Source organism: Plectropomus leopardus, chromosome 15 (genome assembly GCF_026936395.1).
Source record: "Plectropomus leopardus strain MGB_pleo_1.0 chromosome 15, ASM2693639v1, whole genome shotgun sequence".
NCBI classification, from domain to species: Eukaryota; Metazoa; Chordata; class Actinopteri; order Perciformes; family Serranidae; genus Plectropomus; species Plectropomus leopardus.
The window spans coordinates 14503860-14527489 of record NC_142190.1 but is presented as its reverse complement, the minus strand read 5'-3'; the positions used below and the strand labels follow the sequence as shown (position 1 = coordinate 14527489).

The 23630-nt window shown below is 39.1% G+C and overlaps 1 protein-coding gene across 3 annotated transcripts in view; it reads right to left on the bottom strand.

The window, feature by feature from the left end:
- The window catches only part of fstl4 (follistatin-like 4), a 318501-nt gene that overhangs the window by 137878 nt on the left and 156993 nt on the right, over positions 1–23630 (bottom strand). For all 3 annotated transcript variants that reach the window (XM_088088626.1, XM_042499286.2, XM_088088627.1), the window contains one exon: positions 2850–3092. In XM_088088626.1, the coding sequence (XP_087944752.1) occupies positions 2850–3092 (243 nt within the window). The remainder of the gene's footprint in view (positions 1–2849; positions 3093–23630) is intronic.

The following is a 23630-nucleotide window of genomic DNA, read 5'->3' as shown; positions in this document are numbered from 1 at the left end:
ACCATGCACTCTAAGTAACTATAGCCTCACTTTCTATTTTAAAATTCTCACCCTGAGGGATTATGACAGACGTTTAATACTAGTCTGACCTGGAAAACTAAATTTGAAGAGGAGTAGATGCCAACAGGTACACTGTACATGTGCATGCTTGCCATATTTGAAAGTAATCATTGCCCGCACCCGGTATAAAAACATTTGAGGCAATATTTGTGTTTGAATAAAACTAGTAGCAGCTCTACCTAGTCCTGTTCCTTTTCAGTCGAAGTCATGATAAAGTTACTGGGCCGTTTGTTGAATAATAATGCTGACTGTTCATGCTGACACTGCAATTCTGTTAATGGGTGATAGTCAAGGAGTGAATATGCTAATGATTTACTATAGAGAACTAGTGATCCTCAGTAACCTAGCAGTGATTTGTGAGCACCAGGATATTGATGTAGTGGAGGTAGTACAGTGGAGGAGTGTCTCAAACGTTCGGCTAATATGTGGACATACTTTAAAAATGTGAAAGTACAATTATACAACAGTTAGTTCTGACTAAGTAATTTGATTGGATAAGAGGCTTTCAGTGAGTGCTTGTAAAGAGAACAAAAGCACTCTGACTTTTACCTGGGCATGTATCACTTTGTGTTGTGAACTGTTTAGTTAGAATAATCGTAAATCAGCCTTCATTAACAGTCGCCATAGACAACGTTGGCACTGCAAAAATGAAAATATTTCCACAAATAACATTTGAATTGAATTTTAAATGGTGTTCAGAACAGGACAAAATGAGGGAATTAAGCATGGATACTTCCCTAAAAACCTATAGAACAAATCATTGTGACACTGTGCTAACAACAAGATATGTAAATCAGCCAACTTGTTTCTTTCTGTTGTCATTTTTAGGCATAACTGTAAAATTAAAAGCTATATAATTAAATACTGTGATCCAACCTATCTGACATTTCTGTTGTGCTTATCTTTTGTACTGTCTATCATCTCTGACAAATCAAATCGACTGTCACGGAAGCTTCAAAATGTACTGCCATGGATGGCGCAAAATGTAGAGTAGCCACCTTAAATAAAAAAAAATCAATATCAGTGTAATTGTAGGCTAAATTTGAATATTTTCTCTGCTTTATTTTACACATTTACCAATCCAGGCTGTGGTAGACCTGCAACTCCAGAGTTCTGCTAAGTAAATTTACTCTGTCAATGAAGTTTGATGACTCTGATATAACAGCTTTAATTACCAGTCGGAAAAGGCTGTCTGACGGAAAGTTTTTTTGTCTTTTAGGTGGCTAAAAACTAACCAATTGAGCACAGATGTCTGTTATTCAAGGTTTTTCTACCCAAAAGTGATTGTATATAAACATTGTGATGGGGCCTTGATGTGCTCATATGATTTAAAGTTCACTCATCTAGATCACACCATAGTGACCATAAACAGACTCTCATTTACTGGTTGTTGCTAAATAAACCCCACATAAAAATAATTGTAGGATGATACAAACCACCTGGGCTGCGAAAAACAGTACAGTCCTGGTCCAGCTGGGGAACTATTTGTTTGGTGAAGCTAAAAAATATCTAAAATAAACAGTCAAATCATAATCTGTTGTTTCTCATTGCTGTTAACTAACAAATGGCACATGCTGTATTAAAGCAATATCACATTTAAGATTATGTTGTTGTACTGTATCACAGCCATACTGATATGCAGTACTGCCTCTCGTGTGATATTGCTTGAATTTTTGCATGAGCTTGTGACACAGAAAGTCTAAATTCTTGGATGAAATCCTGGCACAAAAAGCCTGTTAACGACATCTGCACACTGATCTAACAATGTTTACATTCTCATGAAAACACACCATTAAGATTCCACATTTACACTGATCATTAAATCAACTTTAAGGGTGCCACTATAAAATGATTTAGATGCCAGTGTTTGTGATTAAGTCTGACTGCCAAGCAAGTGTGCTGACTTTAATTGAAAGGAGAGTGATTACGGCAGCAGAGCACACAAAGGAGGTGAATATAGCAACTGATAAATATGCATACTGTCTGAGTATCAATGCCAGTGCTTAGCTATGGCTTCCCACACAAACTTGACCCTGAGCGCCAGTCTTCAGTGCCAAACTACAAATGATTTCATTCTTTCATCTGGATTGGATACATGGCAGACAGACACAGCATGATTTCCACAGTGATTGATGCTTGTGACAGGAGCCTGACAGATGGCAACATAATACAGAACAATTGCTTTGTTTGTCTGTACAACTCTATTTCTGTTTAAATGTTTCAACATCAAACTAAAGTCAAAGCTTCACTGTAGCCTTCAAATGAATGCCTCACAGGTATCAGAACATCATTTGAGGGCAATTTTTGCTCACAGAAAGCATCAAAAACATTAACCTGTACCACACACAGGCATCAAAGACAAACAGCCCCAGCGCAGCATCGCTGTGTTCCTGTGTTACAGCTGTATCTGCACTGAAACAAAAAGAAAATCTGAAAAACCTAAATGAAAAGTATCGTCTCTTGACAAGAAATTTGTTGTGGAGTGATGTATTCATTTCTCTAGATACCGGTAAGTCTCAAATTTAGTACTCCACTTAAATCGCATGCAGAGTTATTTCATATCAAGATACTGGTATCAAATAAGTATGAACGAATTAATATGAATTCATATTTTTTTTAACTACTTGGATAAATCTTCTAGTTAACTTACTTCCAGTATCCTAGTTAATAGGACTTTTTTAACATGCTGCTGCTGGAACCTTCACATAACTTGTTGAACTTAATCTTTTTCACAGTGTGTAGCAGCCATCTGCAGTGTTGGTATATCAGTGTAACAGTTAGCCATGTACCTTTGAAGAAGCAGTCCTTGCTGTGCACCACATAGATCCGTCTCCTCTCCAGGCAGGCGGTGCGGTAAACCTCGCAGTGGTTTTCGTAGAACCTGCCGTCTGAGCCACACACCGGCACAAAGGAAGGCCGGCATTTTTCTTGGCAAACACACTCAGCACGGCCAGTTTCTGCCATCAGCACACACTGCCGACCCCGTCCACAGTAAGTCCTACGACAGGGACCTCCATCTGGGTCAGAAAGGGCTGGAAGAGAGAAAAGGGCATATCTAAGAAAGCTGCAGGAATAAAAAAAAAGCAAGTTCATAAAAAAAATATATTTTATCAATAACAATAATTCTAAACTATGTTTTATTTGTCTTTATTACTCTCTAAAGGAGAGTCACTACCCAGGTACAAGGTAGAGTTCAAAAAAGTTGCATAATGAAAAAATAAAAAGCACCTAGTGGCACCTACACAAGACGGCTGCCAAGCTGCAGACCAGTGCAGACCAATGTTCAAGACCAGCAAACACTGGTTGGTTTTCAGCAAGGCATTGCTGTGTTATCATCAGCTCATTAGAAATGTGGGTGTTTTGTTACAAAGACATAAGGGATCAGCAAACTTTTTGTTTTGTTCTATTCTGTGCCACTTCAACAAATGTGGAGGTTTTTGCAGGACCTTGAAGGCTGCGCAAGTGGAGCTTTTCATACTTTTTTTCCCCTCAGCAGCGGCAGGTAAGTGGATAGTTGAGCAACAAATTGTTTGATTATCACATGTGAGACATCCTTTCAATCAATTTGAGGTCGGATCGATCAGAGCTGATCGGATTAGGCTTACAGATTAGAGGAGCAGCTGCTGCTGCATAGGCAAGTGAAAGAAAACTTTCTTCCCAGAGCTGGACTGTGGTGTGTGTGGTTTCCATGAAATGCAGCCTGTTTCATCTAAAGTAGATTGGAAAAATGATAGCCAACTCTAAAACTACATGAATTATGGAAAGGTTAAATTTCACTAAACTGCACTTGGTGCCCTGCTGCTCAGAGTAGGCCCACATTCTGCAACAGCCCAAAAACTCAAAAATCTTTACCTGTCAGCAGATGTTGTGGCAGAGCACCACAAATAAATAAAGGTGAGGAAACCCTGCCCAAAGAAATCACACAAAGGGGCAATTCTGAGTTTTCAGTGTGTGTTATGTCATCATTTTTAAAAATCAGTTAGGATTGAAGAGTATGATTTTATTCTGAAGAAGCACTTATATATGCATCAAGAAATCCACTGTAAAAACAAAAATCTTAAAATCTGATATGTCTACTGGTTTATGGAAAAGTTAATTGCGGTAAAACAAGTGCTCTGTGGTTTGGTTTTATTTATCCTGACTTTAACATATGCAGGTACAATAAAACAAAGGAAACATATCAATTACAGTAGTTAGTAAGAATTATGCACCTGAAATAGAAAATGCGTAACCTCAACCGAAACACCTCGAGTCCTGATCACACCTATAAGACAGTGCTAACAAGGAGAAATCTTTTTTGGAAATAAACTCTACAAATCCAACAGCTGGATGTCCTTATTAACACCTCTCAGCACTCAGCCACGGATACATGGGCACATCCGTATATAAACACTCAAAGATCAATGCATACCTGAGTGTGTGGGTGCACTTAAAACACAAGTAGAGATCACACCTTCTGCTGGCAACACACACAAAGTATAACTTCTTCATAACAACCACTGCTTGTGCCAGCTCCTGCCCTACACACACATGCACAAATGCACACGCTAGCATCCCCGTCATCACCACTCACCGCCTCAGACACCTCGTCTCTTCCCACTGATTTAATCTATTTGCACTTAAAGCAAGCCAAAAAGCTGCTGATCCAGCCAGACGCTCCACCTCAGATTGATCTTCCCTGCCTCCATGAGCTTGACCGGGACCTCCCTCTCTTGTTGTGATCTGACGCCTGGATTTATATGCCCATGTGCCTTGGGGTTATCGCAGCAAAAACTACAAGCTCAAACAGGCACAAGCAGGGCATCTGGTGCCTCTCAAGCCCATCTGGCAAATGCCAGTGGTAATAAATTAGACATAGGAACTGATCTGAAAACCTTTCCCAAGTTGCACATTATTCATATGATCGTGAGAAAGCTCAATCAATATTAACAAGCATGAACAATTCCTACGCAGGCACCCACAGTGTTGAATTCATTGGCAGAGAGCAACTTTGGTTCAGAGTTGATTTGATTAAAGATGAATGGTAGCTGTGTGTAAATAAATACATTTTTCGGATTTAAATCAATATTTTCTTAATGACTATTTGATAGTTCTGTTCTACACTGCATTGTCTTCCTCAGTTATCTTCCTTTGTCGCTGAAGTTAGAGTTGTAACTCTCTTTCACCCCTGAACTCCCACACAACACTGTTCATGATACAGAATATACAAATATCAAAAACAGTTTGATTTTTTTTTTGAGGAACTGCAGCCACAGACCTGTGGCTGGGTGTTTATCCTCAAAATGTACTGTTCTGAGATCAAATTAACAAATGTGAAGTTCTGGTGTTAAAGCAAAGCTTCTCCCCTAATTGACCAATTTGAGTTTTAGTACCATTTCATCTTTAAAAATTTCAAGCGCTCAGTCTACCTTTTTTTTTAAACCTTTGATGTTAACAAGATCTGTTATTTGCCATGGAAACTGGGGTACACACATATAAGGTGACTGCTGGCCGCAGCACTGTGGGAAATAAGATGCACTACTTGAATAAACTTGATGTCAAGGTGGAGAGAAAACAAAACCATAAAATGGTGAAAATGAAGGCATAATTCTAACAGCTCAAGACATAAACATTTAAAGCTAAAGCTAAAGTTGCTGCTTGCAACATTACGTTTCAGTTATGCGACTCTGTGAAGGCTGTTTTACCATCACAAGGAAATGAATACACATCCAACAGGGACTTGGTGGCCATTGTGTTGATGCTGTTTTGAGGTTGAGTCGGGTCAGTTCTATTATCCCTCTGTGGAATAAGGATAAAACCATACTGGATTAACTTAAAAAGAGCCCAGTCCAGGCTTTTATAATCAAACTGCTGAAAACAGAAATTGAATTTGCCCGCAGTATAATCATATCTCGACTCTCAGCATATTCAATAATAGAGGTAATGCGCTGTTGTCGGAGGACAAAAGTCCCTTAATTACATAAAGGCGATTCCAGGGCCGAAGCACAGAGGCACACAGGCGCACAAATGCACAAAAAACACATTAATACTCTAGCACCCTCCTACTCACTTTGAGGTATCAGTATGAAGGCAAGCATGCACTCATTGTGTTCAGTCACTGTCCAATACACAACATCTGTGCTTGCAAACACAGGCAACACTGTCAAATACAAACACACACAGATACTGCTGAAACATCTATCAATTAGTCAATAAACATAATGATAAATTAACAACAATCTCGATAATTAATCTTCTTCTTCACTTTTTCATATGGTTACAAACTGAAAGATTTGTCAATCGTTGAATCTCTACACTACAGAAAAAAAAGTCTCACGCCACATATTGTATGTGTTGTAAGCATGGGACTATATGAAAATTTCCTACCATGATTACTCCTGTCAAAATATTTACAATATTATCCAAATAATCATCAATATATTCTTAAAACTCTTAAAATGACACTATCAAAACTGGAATCACTAAAGCTCACATTTTGTTAAAAAACAAATATTTTGACAGCATGCAAACCCACATGACACTCCTGGCACAACAAAAATACAATATAAATATATGAATGTGAGACAGTCATCATAACATCACAGCCTGTCAAAATAAATGCAGGTCTGTGTGTGTTCAGGGGATTCTGATCATCAGCGCTGAGTGACACACGCTACAGCAAGCAGAGTGGAGGAGAAACAGCAGTGTGTGCAGGTCCAGGTGGAGAAAACTACTCAGTTATTCATAAATATATACTATTTATAGACTGAAGGCAATGTTTTTTTGTGTTTGGCAACGGTTTAAATGTTTAATTTTCAATTAGTTTTGTTTTTTTTAATGATTTGATTTTATACATAATCTGAATCTTTCTTTGACTCACTGCTGTTTAAAAACTAAAGAACTAAGAGATCATTTTTGTCCATTTTTTACTATTTGATGGCTTTGAATGCAAACTACATTTGTGTTGCCAAATACAACTATAACACTGTTTTTGTTGCAATTTATTGTATATTATGTATTATGTATTTTCATGAAATTAATTATAAAATATTCGTAATATTTTTGTCATATTGTCAAGAATATTGTTATAGTAAAATTACCCTGAAATATCGTGATATTATTCTACAGCCATATCACCCACCCCTACCCCGAACAATATTACTGTCCTTTGCAGTGTTTCATTGAGGACATCATTATACACATGCCAATCCAGTAGACATCGTCTGACCCTATACCACTGACTACTGCTTCATCATAATTAGGTATTTGGAATCTGCTAGAAGAAGCAGTGGGGTTGGTGGTGTGCCAGGTAGCCACGAGCATGCAGGGTACAGCGATGGAGGAGCGGAGTAAGACAGACTCAATTCCTTTTTATGCAGTTTACTAATTGTTCTGCGTGTCTCGGCAAAGCATCTGTGGGAAATGCAAAATAGCCCGGCTCCCCTGTGACCTTGCTGTTCATGTCAAGGTCGGGGACGATTACAAGATCGTTTGTATTCTCCAAGCGTGGGAGATTAAACGCTTAGCAACAACCGTCCAGCGGCAGTTACCCACCGGTGGCTGTACTTCCTTCTTCCTCCTCTTGTTTTCTCCCTCCCTGCCTCTGCTTTCACTCCATCAAGCCCCATGCCCTTTCCCATTTTGCTTGCAGAAAAGAGTACATGAGCAGCAGCCATTCAAACAACAGAAACAATAGCACATAGAAGTTCCAGCTACAATACACAAGCTGCCTGACATTTAGCTAAGTCCTCATGCTCCCATTCATCCTCGCTGTAACTCCTTTGTCTCTCGTTCTTTCGGACCATGCTGGCTGCAATTGTGGCTTGCTTAAGAGGCTAAAAGTGTCGTTTGATAATCCTCCCTGTCTAAGCTGCAGGCACAGTGCTTATAAATGGCTCTTACAAGTTCAGACGCTCTGCGGTGCCAAGACAAAGCCAGGCTGACCATCCGGTGTCAAGCCTCGCATCCTGTCACTCTCTCTTTTATTCTTTATTGAGTCTGTTGTGTTTTTTCTCTTTATTCTGCTGTGCATGTGTACACTCTCTGTCTCCGTTGCTCTCTTTGTCAACACCCGCCTGGTGCTGAGCTCTGCTGGGCTAAAGGGAAATTGAGACCGGGCATTGTCCACTATAATCAGAGATTTCCAGGACATGTTTCACAAGGAACGATGTCAATAACTGCATGAGAACATGAGGGATTTGTATTAAGTGTAAAGACCATTTTGCCTTATCTTTCTGACATTTTTCGACAGACAAAGATAAGTTTCCCCTTTCATTTCCTTTTATGCAAGCCTAAGTGGATGAGAGCATAACTGGAGGCACAGCACGACTGCCTGCCTCAATGACTGCCTTTTCATTTGTCAAGAGAAGCTACAATCTTGTCAGTCTCAGCCCTCGCTGTATCATTGTGATGAAGCCGTTGGTAATTTGAATCCAGAGCAAGGCATTCAATCTGAACACAATCACATATGCACTGTACAGCATGCTCGCATACCGCATACAGCACGCACATGCAGCGAAAAAGAGCAAGTCAATATGTGTCACTTCACTCTGGAAGCAAAGCACTTATGTCTAAACCCTTGCTCTATTTAGCAAGTAAAATATGCCTCCATATATTTATACCTGAGGCTATACTCCCAAGCTCTTTAAATCCTGTTAACATTTAAAGGCAATCACAACAAACTTTATTTATTTTGCATTTAATCCAGATCCACAGGGGGGGAGTTTGTTGTTTTTGATACGTTCTCCTCAGAGAGACAGAGGGACACTGCCGAGCTTCTTACTAATTAGACTGGAAGAACATTTGCCCTGCTGATGTGGGACTCGCCGCCCGCAGCACTACCGCGTTATAAACCGCCCTGATCCATTGAAACACAGAGGCTGCCGTCACAAGCCCTTCAGGACATCAGTGTATGACATTTACAGAAGCGGCGAGTGGACATTTTTTGCCAGCAGACAGCTTTTGTTGGATGTGGTACAGCCCCCAAAAGTGCCCTTGTGTCATCTTTTCCTTTCACTTGTGTGGGTATGTATGTGTATGGATACAGTACGAATGTTTATGAGGTACTTTACGTGTTTATGTATATGCGTTTTCTCAGCCCAAGAAAAGCTCTGTCACATCTGCTGATCCTACAGATCATTCTATTTGCTTTAAAGCAGCTGTAGATAATTAAATTCAGAGACGCGCCGTCAAACACTGTCTCCCCTGTGCCGCGCAGTCAGACAAAGCGCTCCTGACATGCACGCTGAGCCAGAATATCAATGGACAACAGCAGCCCTGGGTGCTAGGTGATATATTCGGTGGCATACACATAGATAAGAACAAACTGCCCATTTCTTTGCTGCATTGTGCCCAAAATGTTGTTACTTTCCTGAGCAAACACACAGAGGATAGAAACTGGAATACAAATAAGCAGGGATGCAACATACTGCAGAGTGTATTTTTAGACAAATTTTGCCCTTTTACTTAAAAATTGAGAATTGACAATGTTTTAAAATGTTCCCTATGTCTTCTTCCAGAACGTCATCCAGTTTAAATCATTTTATTATCTATCTTGATATAAGTTTCCTCAGCAATGGTGGTCACTGAATGGTTAAAAATAACATTATTTTATGACATCATCGAAGTCCTTCTTTTGTTATTGTTTTGATTGAGAAATGACAGAAATCCCATACTGTGCGTATGAAATGTGCATTATTTTCTTTACATTGACTGCTAAAATTTTTACAAAATGTTTAAAACTACTGTATATGTACAAAGGGTTTGACATGCTCCTGATCACAATTAAGATATCTTTGTCTATTTATTGTTTAATTAATCGCCATTATTTTGATTATAATTTTCAGATTTGGAAATTATGTTTTTTTATTATGGCAAGTGTTTGTCATGCTCTGACATGTTCATCTGTTTAAACCACAATTAGCCATCTTGTTACTTCAAATTTTCACTCAGCAACAAAAATCTGGCTTTAAAAGTAAAATAATTATTTCACATTTAAGGTGAATAATTATCGATGTTGACTTTAGTGAACATTTTTTATCTTGAGTTTTTTTTTTGGCCATATCAACCAGTCGAAGATACAGGAAGTAAACCTGACTGACAGATCCAGTCTTTTCTTGATTCACTCTGGACACTCGAGACGAGTACAGCAGCACCACTGTACAAAGTAACTTTGGAAGATAATTACATTTAATACAAACTTCGTACCAGAGCCATTTTTCTCCATTAAGTGCTGAAAATTGCCCATTACCTTCATGACCTCTCTTTTAATGGCAGGTTAGCCAGTACCTTGGTGTTCACTACATGTGACTGAATAGATGGACACTGAAGCAATTTCAGTCAGCCCAGCCACGGAACAGTTTTACTTATGCGTGAATAAAGACAACGCATTGTTAATGCCTGTCATCTAGTCTTGCGCATACACAGCCCCTACAGCAAACACAGGCCTACAGAGACCGCCACACGCACAATTAAGAAACTACAATCAGAGCCTACAGGTGCTGAAATCAGGGCTAAAATGTAGCAAACAAAACAGTGGCAGTGGAGAAGCCTTCACTGATTTCTGAAGTGGCATTGCTGATGGTTGAAACTGAAGACTAAAGGATGTAGTTATGTCTGATTAAGAGATCTTGTAACGTCCTTTATTAACACATGCTGACTCTGTTTTCCTCCTCAGTCTTTTTGTTTCTCCTCCCCTCCAGATTATTGATTGTGAAGGATGCAAATTGAAGGAGTTATCTAGTGAAATTTTGAGGCTAGATGCTGCTGCAGGTTATGAGGTCTTGTTGTGTGCAGGGACACATGTAATGTGGTTTCTTCTTCAGTAATGAGGAGAGTAAAGAGAGACTTTATTTTGAATTGATGTCACTACAATGACAATGCTCCCACTACCAGATTCTCATTTATTTCTACAGCAGTGTGGAAGTAAATACGTCATGTGTCTGTTTAATCTGAGGACACTGCAGATTAGATTTGAGAAAATAGCAAGATATATGTTTAAGAAATGAATGTAGTGCGGTAGAAGGTGGTCAGTTGAATCAGATAAAGTAGAAAACAAGAATCTGACTTACAAACATATTAAAAGGGGATTTGAAGTAGCCAGGATAGTAAGCAGAGAGGGACAAATGCAGAAAACGGAGGACTAAGAAAAAAAGATGGATTAAGAGAGGTAAAAGACAGCTAAATAAAAGACAAAACAAGTGAACAGCAAGCTCATTATCACAAAATATAAAAATTCAGGATTTCAGTAACGGGAGGTGGGCAGGAGAAAGGCTGACTCGGCCTCTGCAGAGCAGGGATAGTCTGTGCGCCTCGGACAAAATGTCACTGGGCTCATCTGGCTGGTTCAGCTGATAGACGGGGATCAGAAGATCAATACAGGCCTATCTGCAGCCGCTTCACCGCTCCAGAGGCTCAGTGCTCTTGAAAGAGCGACCTGGGAGAGCCGGGCTGCTGCTGCTGTTACTGCTACCTGGAGCTCCCACATTATCCCATTCATACCAGATATCTGGGGATTTCTTTAAGGAGGTTGTGGGTAATTTTTTTTCGTCAGTGATTGGCAAGAGGCTGGGTCAAAGATCAGGGCACACACAGAGGCTAAAACATGATAATATTCCATTTCATATTGCTTTTTTTGGACTTGTCTGATTCACTGAACCAGGTTTGATACTTACATTCTCAGCATATATAGGTTGCTGTATGTTTAAAATAGGGATGTCAGTTTTGGTTAATTTTACTTTTAAAATGCTGACACTTATTGACCAGTAACTAACCAGTTTTTGAGAGAAAAAAAAGACTTGAACTACAAAATGGACTTTCCTTTAAGTCTGGTGCTCCGTTGACTCAGTGAGCTTTAGCTCAGCATTTAGTTTGGCTTTAATTGAACTTAAACTATTTATTTATTGACTATTTATTCATAAATTTTACTCTGTGTTATTGTTTTACTAGATGGCATATTGTTTTATTATTTTTATCTATTATTATTTGTGCTGTTATCCTTTAATTTACCTTTTATCTTCTATTTAGAGTATTCAATTTATGTATTTATTTACTTACTTATTAGCTAGCTAGCTCCTACCAGACACAGGTTAGGTGCAGTGCAGTAAACTGAAGAGTAGCACAATAAAACTATAGACCAACATCTGCAACCAGTCAAAACTAGTGTCACGTAAATGGTTAACAGTCGACATCACTTGTATCATTGTAACTTGATAATGTGACCTTCCTCAGCTCCTCGCTCCTGCATAACTTTTTAGACTTGCTTTGGCTTAAATACTCAAGGCTGTTTTCTTTACTCCCAGAACAACAAGCTTCTCACCCACCAACTGTGAAGTGACAGATGTGCTGTTGTGATGAATCATGCTGGCCATGAGCTACGCCCCATTCTATACAAATAATCATTCCTTTTTTAATCCACTGAGTCATTTTCAGGGTCGCTTTGTGGGCTGAAGCAAATCCAAGAACTTGCTGAGCATAATGTATACAAATGGTAATAACAGAACTAACACAGATGGATCAATCACGTTTGCAAGATTAAGACTGAAAACAGTGTTTACGGTAGTAAAAGCTAATTTTAATGTTAGGATGACGCAATATGTTTTCTCTGGGTAACTAGGGGTGCGACTGCCCACAGGGTGTGAAAAGTATAGCAGGAAAATAAAAGCAAAATAAAACCAAGGGAGGCATAAAGGCAAAAAAGAACAGGTGAACCATCTGGGAGTACAAAGCTTTGACAGCATGGTGAAACTACTGGGAGACCAAAGTGAGCTGGAATTCACACCAGGCAGCGTCAGTCACATGGTCACATCGGTTATGGTATGACAGGTATCTGTTTCTCACTCTGTGGGCTGCCCTCCCCAGGGGAATAAAAACAATTTGGGAGGGTGGCAGGGCTTCCTCTTGTCAAATAATGGATTTCTAATGCAGTCTCTGGGTTTTTCCTGATAATTAATTATAAAGAAAAGCTGGAAATAGTAATTGTTTGGTGCAACTGTATGGCAGAGTGGATAAGCTTGAGTGAGGGTCGCTCAAATTTTCATAAATGAGCAATTGCAGTTATTTTAATTTTGATATTAGAGGCCCTAAAAAGGGTGTTTTTTTTCAAGGTGGATGGAAGTATTATCACTACAGTTCTAAAGAACTGGAATCTAGTTAACTTCACTTGAACATAACTTATAACATCCCACTGATGTGTGGTTTTAAAGGGTGTCCATCTGCATTGTTGTGTATGTCTTTTGAATGGCAACTGCCACTCAGCCATTAGCACAAAGCAGTGACATGGGTTAACAACCCTGATGCCCTCCACTCCCTCAAATCTCACACGCCATTCACTGACAGTTTAAGCATGGAGAAAGGGGAATGCTTTTGCTTGGGAGATTTAGCTTGGAGGTGGATGATGGTGCTATTTTATTATTAAACGGTTATTTAACAATGTGAACACACATTGAGATCTATGACAATAATCAATGAAAGGCTTTGGCGGTATCTATTTTTTGATGCTTTCCTGGAGTTTCACCGGGGTTTACGGTATATGACAGCATCACAGTGCTGCACTGCTTTCACATGACGCGGTTTTAAGCAAAAGTAGACAGTGAAAATGGTCTTCTTGATAATTATTTTGACTCTTTACCATTATTTACTACAGTTTCAATGTCTTTATCTGTCACAGAGATGAGAAAATACTTATATTTATCTGTTCTACTCAACCGCTTTATTTCAAAATAAAAGTCCTCGGAGAACATCTCTGTCGATAGAATCCCTTCAGTTGTTGTCACACGGCAATTTATTGGGAAACATTTACAGGACTGTCTTTTTGACAATGCAAGAGCTTGCATGGCTTCATGAATGACTGGAGTATGTGCTTTTAATTGTGAAAATACGGTAGTAATAACAGTAGGCAGATTTGCAGCAGCCACAATAACAAACACTGTTAATGTGAACACACGCTGCTCACGCATGCCATGTGGCCCAAGCATAACCTCTAGGGCACGTGATGCATACTGCATGTAAAACACCCTCAACACAGCCTCTTCAGTATTGAAAATGACACTGTCAAGATTTCTAAATACCCTGGTATACCATTATAACATGATATCGCCCATACCTACTGCATAAACATTTATAGATCCATAGTCAGTGTACAATAATGCTACAATGAATGCTACCTGAGATGGCAATCTGTATGCTCCCAGTTTGGGGAAGCAGACAGGAGCACAGAGGCACCGAGAAGCTTAGTAATGCATTGCGCTGGATGCTAAAAGTCACGCAATAACACAGAAGAGGGAATGACCTACTTGGTAGGAAATGTCCCACAAATTTCAAGAAATCAGAAAAAGGTGACAAAAAAATCACCACAAAATTTGTAGGGAAAATGCCCTGAAAATTACATGTATTAGTGCTCAATTTTTATATTTAAAATTATGTTATAGAAAAAAGTATACATTTAATCAATACTAATAATAAGTTTCATCACATTCTTAGCTTATTTTAGTTCGTTTGATTTTTTACTTTTCTTTTTCTGCTTATTTTCAGGTAATTGTGTTGTAATTTTTTTACAAGAATTTTTTGCTAATTTTTGGACCATGTTTTGTGAAGTAGCTCATCTCCTCCTCCCTGTGTTTCTGAAATAAATCACATTTGTCCAGGTTTTAAAAGGTTAAACTGCATGCTAAGATGTGTGCAAGAAGATGTTATGCATCCATTTTCATAGACCCAAACCTTCATCCAGCATCAGTCAACACTCACACTGCATACAAACTAACCAAAGTGTCATGCTTTGCACATGAAACCACCGTCAACTTTAAGCAAGTGCAAATTGCACACCATCTGCTCAGTCTTTAGAGGGCTCAAAATTCTAGAGTATGCTTTGCTGTTTCTTACCTGACTTTGTGTAGGTGTGTATGCAAGAGCGTCTAAGTGTTAACATGTATGCAAGTACACTAGAAAAAAGGCACACGTAGCTACATGTGATTGATCTCTGAGACTCCGAGAGGCTGGTTTACACAGTCTGCGCTATTATTTACTGCAATTTTACCACTGCTGCAGCTACAGCTAAGGCTACAGCAATATAGGGCTTAAGCATCAGTCCTCTTCAGCTGCCACACTCATATTTTCACATTAATGCCAGCACGGCCAAGGATGAAATAAGCTCTCAAATGTATTTTCTGCAGTAGGTACGAGCGAGCATGTGAGTGTGGGGAATATAAACTCTCCTGGAAAAAAAAATCCCTTCTCATCTCAGGAGTCTGTAGTGTACAAATGGAAAGTGTTTGAAAAGAAGAAACGTCCCTCCTGTGTCCTATACACAAGTCTTTGGAGCCATATGATCTCAATCTTCAAGCCCTAAATTAAATTTTCATCTGTGTTTGCATGTCTTCAACCGTGCCTATATGTGCATGAGAAAGACGGGAGCACATAGCAGAATATAGCACTAATTTTCTGCATAAAAATGATTTTGTTCCCTTATTAAAAACTACAGATTTCCCTTAGCTGGAAAACCTTCACATGTTCTGCTCCCGCTACTTTCCATCCCTGTTTATTATCAACAGCATCTTAATCTCTGCGATCCATCTTAGGTCTCATCTTGCTCTCACCTCTCGCTATTTATCTCTCTATTTATACATCTCTCTGCAGTATAGACTATATTTCTGCTGACACCACACCTGCACCTCCCTCCCTGCAGGGCTCTGGGAGAACAGAGACCAAGCGCCCCCGATGGCCTTGCTCCCACAGCAAGGATGACTAATAGCCCCTGCAGGGCGAGAGGCCGTAGAGGTGAGGTGCAAAGGTGAGAGAGGAAGATCAAGAGGCTACGTCGCCTGAAAGCTTCCTCTGTTGGGTGGGCTTTGGCTGCTTAATGCTCTATTCACACAGAGAGTTGTGAATCAAATCCTTTATGTCCATTTAGAGCGGCAGAATATTACTGGCCACAACAGGATTCTTATCAAGGAGCACCGAGGCATCAGATATAGACAAATTATTCTCTTTATTTAGTTTTAAAAAAGGACCGCAGCATAGTCCCATACATAGCTCCATTGAGTGTTAGAGGTTTACGATCCACTGATTATAAATTTAGTATTTTTTTCCCCTAGCTTTCCACTAAAATGGGACCCACAAAGTGCAAAATAATTATAAATAGTGAAGTTGTTATTCTGCACTTAGTTTAATGGATGGTGTTATTTTATTTTTTTTATTAAAGTTAACAAATCCAACAAAATGACCAACATTTCCCATTCTCTGTTACACTCAGTTCCTACTCAAAAAATATTGAAATACAGGTCCTAAATAAAGTATTAAGTTTCCTTTTTGAAAAAGCCTCAGTCAATTAAAAAATCTAAACAGCTGGGCACTGTAGTTTTTATTTATGTTACTCAAATGATAGTAAACAGTGTATTTTCACAGTGCTTTTTTTAGTAGCAGCTTAATACACAATTGGTGCTTTGGGTATTTGCAGCATAAGGGCCTGTTGATGGGATTGATTCAAAATAAAAAAAGCTGACTGATACTCTTTTTAGTATGTTTTTTGGACAACAATAAAGTTCAAGAGCACAGGATATACAGACAAAAAAATTAAGTTCATTTTGAAAAGACACAATGCATGTAACGGGAAAAAAAATCACATCTACAAGATAAAAAAAGACTAAGAATCTGTGGCTGAGGAATACATCATGTTTGAGCCCACCATTTGCATAAGATTAGTATTATCGAGGGGCCTTCTGTCTTGGCAGCCATGGAAGATTCACACAAGATTAAAATCCCGGATGATCTGCTATTATTACAAATCACTAGGCGTCCCCCAGGTAATATTAGTCCTGTGTGAATGGAGCTTTTCACTTCACCTCATCTCGAGTTTTGCACTTACACAGACTATTGATGGAGTGGAGGATATATGCATGCTGAATTACTGTGTGAAAAATGTGTGCAGATATAGATGCAGTACATCTCCTATTGATTTTTAGAATGCCTTTGTGCTTGCATAAATATACAATGAATACATCTCCAACTGCGACTGCCAAATGTAATCTTATTTACTTATTTGTCAGCAAATATGTTTACATTGCAAACAAACAGACAATGCTCATCAAGTTGTTGGTATTTTGTCATTGAGGTTTAAAATACAGTTATACACTGCAGTACAGCTAGACTGTAACACAGTAAGGGGTTTTCAGTCTACGGCCCAATCATCAATGCTGTATAGATACAGCTGCAGTGCTTACACATGAACACCTTGTCTGGGCGCTAAACAGAGGGGCGATAAAATAAAAACAACTTCAGGGAACGAGCAGCTGAGAAACCTGGCTTCGGTTCATACACAATTACTGAGGCAGCATTATTCTGATGGTAATGGTATTGGACTGCAGTCATAATATACCTGACAGCATAAAAACAAGTGGGACTTGCTTGTTTGTTTGCACTTACCTTGCAAGTGTTTTGTTACAAATGTGTTTACCAAGTTGTGACGCACAACATTCAATTGCCTGCAGCTTCACAGTCTTAGAGACTCAAGAAATCTTGAGCAGAAACTATTTATGTGGCCTTATATATCAGCAACAATGTTTTAACCTTTGATTTTCCAATCACGCCACACTGAAACACACAAGCTGGAAAGAATGTGGAAGGATTTGATTGTGTTGTGCATCCAGTCATATGAGTATGTGGTGTATTTGACCAATTTTGCTGAAGTCACACAGATTGTCTGCTTTTTGTGACTGTTTTAATGGCATGTGTAAGAAAGAGAAAGAAAATCCAATTACATGAGCGATGAGTCAGGCCTAATACCATGAGGAGTGTTCATCAGACTGATCCAATTAAGCACAGATGAATTTGGCTTTGTAAAACTGAGGTGAGGATACAAAGTGATGCAAAGAGACAACATTGACTAATTTCAGAAGAAGGGGAGAGTAACTTTTCATTGCCTTTGCACAGAGCCAAAAAATATTAAATATGATGCTAGAATTTTATTAAACTCAGTTGGGTTATGAAAGGGCTCACCAACAGGGTTTCCTCAGAAATAAATAAGAACCACTGACTGAGATGTGCCTTTGCGGTCATGATGACACTAGTGGCACACAGAATATTTCCAGTGAGAAGAATAAGAGAGAGATGGCATAACAGAGACATATATTGAAAGATACAGAGTGAGAGAGATGATAAAGACAAAACCACAAGATGAGACTGAGAGAGAGAGAGGATTCAGCCTGAAGGGGGGGGTCTGGATGGCTGCATAGGCCTTTTCAGACTATCTCTATGAAACATAAAATATGGTTAAAATATACACTGTGACCCACAGTGCTAAAAGCTGGACAGAAATCTGCCACACAGTTCTCCCCGAAGTCTTTGAATACTTAGGGCCGGAAAAAAGCACTGGCTCCTTTTATCAGCAACATGGTGTTTCATCACTCATCACTTTTTTGGAGCAAAGAGTGTTGCCAGACTAGTATACTAAGGCTAAATTATAAATTATTAACAATGGATAAATAGCAATCAAAAAACATCACTGAAGCACAACTGAAACACTTGCAGGCTTGCAGGAAGTGCACAGGGCACTGAAAGCAATTTTCATAGCGGCCAAACAGTGGAATTACAACTTCTATCATGTGGGCCCAAGAGGTCTTATTCTTCATAAACATACATGGGAAACTAGGGGTGTGCAGTATCATATCGTCCACAATAACACTGGTATAATTTTTATATGATAAAATCAGTGGCCCCACACCCTGGTTGTTCTCTGAAAAGCCCCACACTTTTCAGACACTGATCGCAGCTCCGAGCAGCACAGCGGCAGCAGCACAGCATCTCTCTCTCCCTCTCATCACTCGCTGTGTGCACATAGGAGTAAGTGTCAACAGGTAATTTTGTAAGAGCCTGTTCTAACGTAAAGCTTATGTAACGCTCATGGCACGACAAAAAAACTATGCATACATGAATGTGCGATAGTCATCGCAGCATAAATGTCTGTTGGAATACATGCAGGTCTGTGTGTGTGTGCGGGGGGAGTCCGATGATCAGCGCTGACAGCAAGAAGACAAGAAGGGAAATAGCAGCGCACACAGGTCCAAGTGGAGAAAACAACTCAGTCATTTATATGTACAATTTAAAGAGAGAAAACAGTGGGTTTTTTGTATTTAGCAATTGTTTAGGTATGTAATTTATGATTGATTTTGTTTTGTTGTAATATTTATATGTAATACAGAACCTGAATCTGACTCTAGTTTACTTGTAGTTTTTTTTACTGAATATTTGACATTTATGTTGACATGTACAACTAACATTTTTTTGAACTTCAAGATTTGTGTGTTCTTGAAGTTAGTAATAAATATTCTCAGTATTTTTGTCATATCATCAAGAATATTGTTTTCACAAATATACCCTGATATATTGTGATTGTGTTTTATGACCTGCCCCTATTGGGAACGACACATCTGCAAATAAGACAGACAATACTTGCTGGTAGGCTTAATTCATTAGGTTTTGGAAAAAAATGATTCACAATTCTTTGAGATATTTCTAATGCCTGAATCTATATATAATTCATATGCAGAGATGGAAAGAAGTTTCTACTTCTATTCAGGTAATCAACATGTAACATGTCATCATATCCACTGAAAGAATAAAAAGCTGAAGCGAGAAAGCAGACAGTGGTGGACAGCTTGAGGCAGGCCTCCAGGAAGTGCACCGGGCTTAAGAGCCAAATAGGATTCAGGTACGCACACATGAATAAACATGCATAGATAAACACACCAGACACAACCACGACAAGAAAGGGAAGCTAATGAATAAATAAAACCGAACAACCGCCAGCTAAAATAGCTCTGACCGAGCTTTGCCCGGAGAGAGACGTTCAGTGAGCGATCTCATCAGTGCTGCTGTCGGGTCTGCTCAGTGGTCAGAGGAGCCGGTGTGGTGTTGACAGCTGGCTGTCATTACTCCAGAAGTGAGGGGGAGACAGGAGGACAAAGGAAGGGAGCGGGGAGGTAGGAGGAGAGGGATGAAATGAGGGGCCTGAGGAAGAACAAGTGAAGAAAAATACAGAGAAAAAAGGTGGAAGAGACAAATGTAAAGTGACCTCTTGACCTTGCTGGATTTGGGCCAGTAGCCTGATTCCCTGGTGCTTGAATCAGTTTTCATTTTTTGTCAGTTCAGCTTTTTATTTCTCCCTGAATTAAATGATGTGACATATGCCTTGTCTATTACTTTTTTCAACCTTATTACTTTGTTCTAGTGTAAGTTCACTGGGTATCTCAGAACATATTTTAATCAAACTGAACTTTGCTGTTGCTGATCACAATTTTTACTAGTTTTTTTTTTTACATTGTCTAACAAGGCATTTCACACATTTGCTCCATTTCTGCAAAGAAAAGAAAATCTTGTAGCCCATGATTTTTTCTGCTCACTGTATGCATATTGATGAACTTTGGATTTAGAGGGGAACAAGACATTGTTTAATATAATAATAATAATATGCATGTTAGACTGTGTAACTTTTGCAGAGTTACAAACTCTTGAGTTCTTTCTAGTTAGCACCTTCCATATGAACAATGAATTGCTTTACATTCGACTGTTTAAATGTTACATTTCACACTTCAACTACAAGTCCTTGCACCTGTGCAGCACCTGTTTTCACACTCAGTTATATGCAAATGTCTTTTAATTAGATATGAACAAAGTGATTAGTTTTGGGCTCTGCATCATTACATTGTCTTTTGAAATACTTGAAAATAAACGGCATTCTATACACTACAATTTACTCTGAGATGTCATATTCAAGAAACTGCAAGAATACTAATTGGGTATGATGGCTCCCTTTAAATCTTAGTATAATCAGGTTCTCTCCCCTCAGCATATTGTCACCTGAATTTGACTTCTGAAGACAACAGCGCAAGGGTTTCCCACACACCCTGTACATTTAAAATATCGATCACCACGTATTCATTGTACATTTTTTAAAGCTAGACTGTTCATTAGAGCACTATTGGAATAATATACCATTCAGTTATTCATTGTACACATACTCTGGGCACAGACTGAGCAGGCTTAGGGACAGTGAAACATCACTGCTTTTTGGGCTGGGTCTAAAAGTTTGCTTTTACTCTCTCTGCAGCCACTGCTCCTCCCGTCCAACAATCTGATCAGCTCTGACCAGATCAACAAATCAATCAATTATCCACTCCACGACACAAATTCCTCAAATTACTACTGAGTGCAAAAAAAGCCCCAAAACAAACAAACAAACAAACAAACAAAAAAATAAGACAGATTTGCTTGTGCAACGACCTCATAAAAATTTAGAACTTAGAGAGGGGAGGTAGACTATTAAATATGAGACACACCTGTTGTCAGATACCACCATGCATAGATTCTAATTCTGTGGGAAACAGTGAGCACCATGTTGAATTTGCCATATTGCAAAACTATAAAAAGAGAGTAAAACAAACAGAGGTGAGGAGGACACAGATGAGACAGAGCTGGGGTGTAAGAGGAGTGATACAGGTGAGAGGTGGGAGAAAGGTGGATGAAAATCGAAGGAAGGGGAGAGGACGAGATGAATTACAAAGCAGTGGGAAGAGTAAGACAGAGTTGAGGATGGCGGGAGAAAAAGATAAGACTAGAGGGTGACAGAAAAGAAGGGAAGTGTGAGACATGAGAGCAGAGGGGAGGATGGAGGAGGAAAAGTAAAAGGCTGGAGAGAGCAGGGGAACCAGTTAGGGGAGAGAGAGTGGAACCAGGGGGAGGGAAGACTTGGAGGCAGCTGGTGAAATGAATGAAGGCCAAGCATCCGAGGGACCACCACTGAGCGGTCAATGTGTGTGTTTGTGGGGGGGTGGACAAGAGAGAGTCTGAGAGTGAGACAGGAGGAGAGGGAAAAAAAGAGAGTTAGAGGTGAACAGAGACAGTGAGAGAGGTGGATCTGGCCCAATGTGTTGAGGATGAAGGATTTAGGGCTCGTTGGAACAGCCAGTGTGTTTACATGAAGCCAGAAATATGCTTCTTGCCTGGAGATGTAGGTATTCTGTGAATCCAAGTTGGATTTAGATTTAGCAGTTAAATTTGAGGGAGGGAATACAGTTAACACAAGCAACAACTCCATATGACTTGTTGTGGTGGAAACGCTGAGGGCATTTTTTGTGCTGACTTAAAACTCACATCAGAATGTGACTGCACCGTCTGTGCCATAAAAGAAATAATACAATAGTTGTTTTGAGATGGTTTTTCTATTTTGCCAAGTTATACAGACATTAACACATATTCACCAACGGAGAAAATATGTCGAACACAACACAGGACGCACAGAACAACTTCAGAAGTTTAAAACAAAAGTATGAAATAACAAAGCTTTTGCTCATGCGTCTATTTCCTTTAGAGACCAAAATGAGGCTGAATCCAGTTTCTTTAAAACCTGCTTGCTTGTGTGATGAGTTCACAGAGGGGGCACGATGGGAACACTCAGCTTAGATCAGATCACAATCCATAATAGATGGCCATGTAAATATCTTATGAGGAAGAGCTATGGAGAAAATGACTCAGGAACACACACACATACACATGGACACACACAAAGAACCATGAGCGCAGACAGAAGAACCACAAAGAGGAGACATGCATCACTGTCATGCAATGAAAAAAAGTGTTATAGAGTGTATTTATCTAATATTCATGCGCTATCTTAATGGATCTTTTGCGTGAATGTCGTCTTGTGTTTGCTTTTGTCTGTGTGCGTGCTCAACAAAAACAGGACAGTTTGTAAAAAGACCTGAATTTGCTGAATGTGCAGTTAAAATGAAAAATACATGAATAACAAACGTCCCATGGATCTTACTGTATTGTTAATAAAAAATTATATCATTGGCAATAAAATATCCTCTGCAAACTGTGGAACACATTGTTTAATACTGTGAATGGAAGAACACATGAATGTATGCCTCCCCAAATGATCTGAAGTTGACGTTTTCTTGCACTCTGAAGGTTGCAAAAATTTACAAACCACTGTTAACTATTTGGCAAAACAGCCATTTAAAACTCTAAAGCTGGAGAAACTGGCAATGACTTCAATATTAGAAAAAGCTTTACTTGAAAAACAGCCCTCTAAACCAAGATATTTTTGAATTGTCGTAAATATAACATGCTGCGCCAACATTGAAAACAAATATTTGTCTGACACAATGTTTTTCCAATATGCTTCGCTGAGACTTTTGACTGAGCTGTCATATAATATATTCAAGTTAAGAGTGAAGTCAAAACTGCATGCCCTGCACAGTTGGACACTTCAGACAAATATTTTTACCTCATTTGAACAGCCTTAGAGTAAACATTTTAAATCAATATGTTCGCTGTTTACCAAAGAACGTGAAAAAAAATGTTTTCTGCACAAATTCAAAGAAAGACAGCATTACTAACTGATATACAAATGGCCATTTTGTGGGTGAACTATTCATTGACAGCATGAACTCACATTAAAAGCAATCATACAAACTTCAAAGGCACAAAAACTAATATTATCTCTTGCTGAGCAACCTTATGGATGATAACATTGCATTTAAGCTATTTTACCCTGCTAGAAGCAGAAACAGAGAGCATAGGGAGGATTTCATCACTAA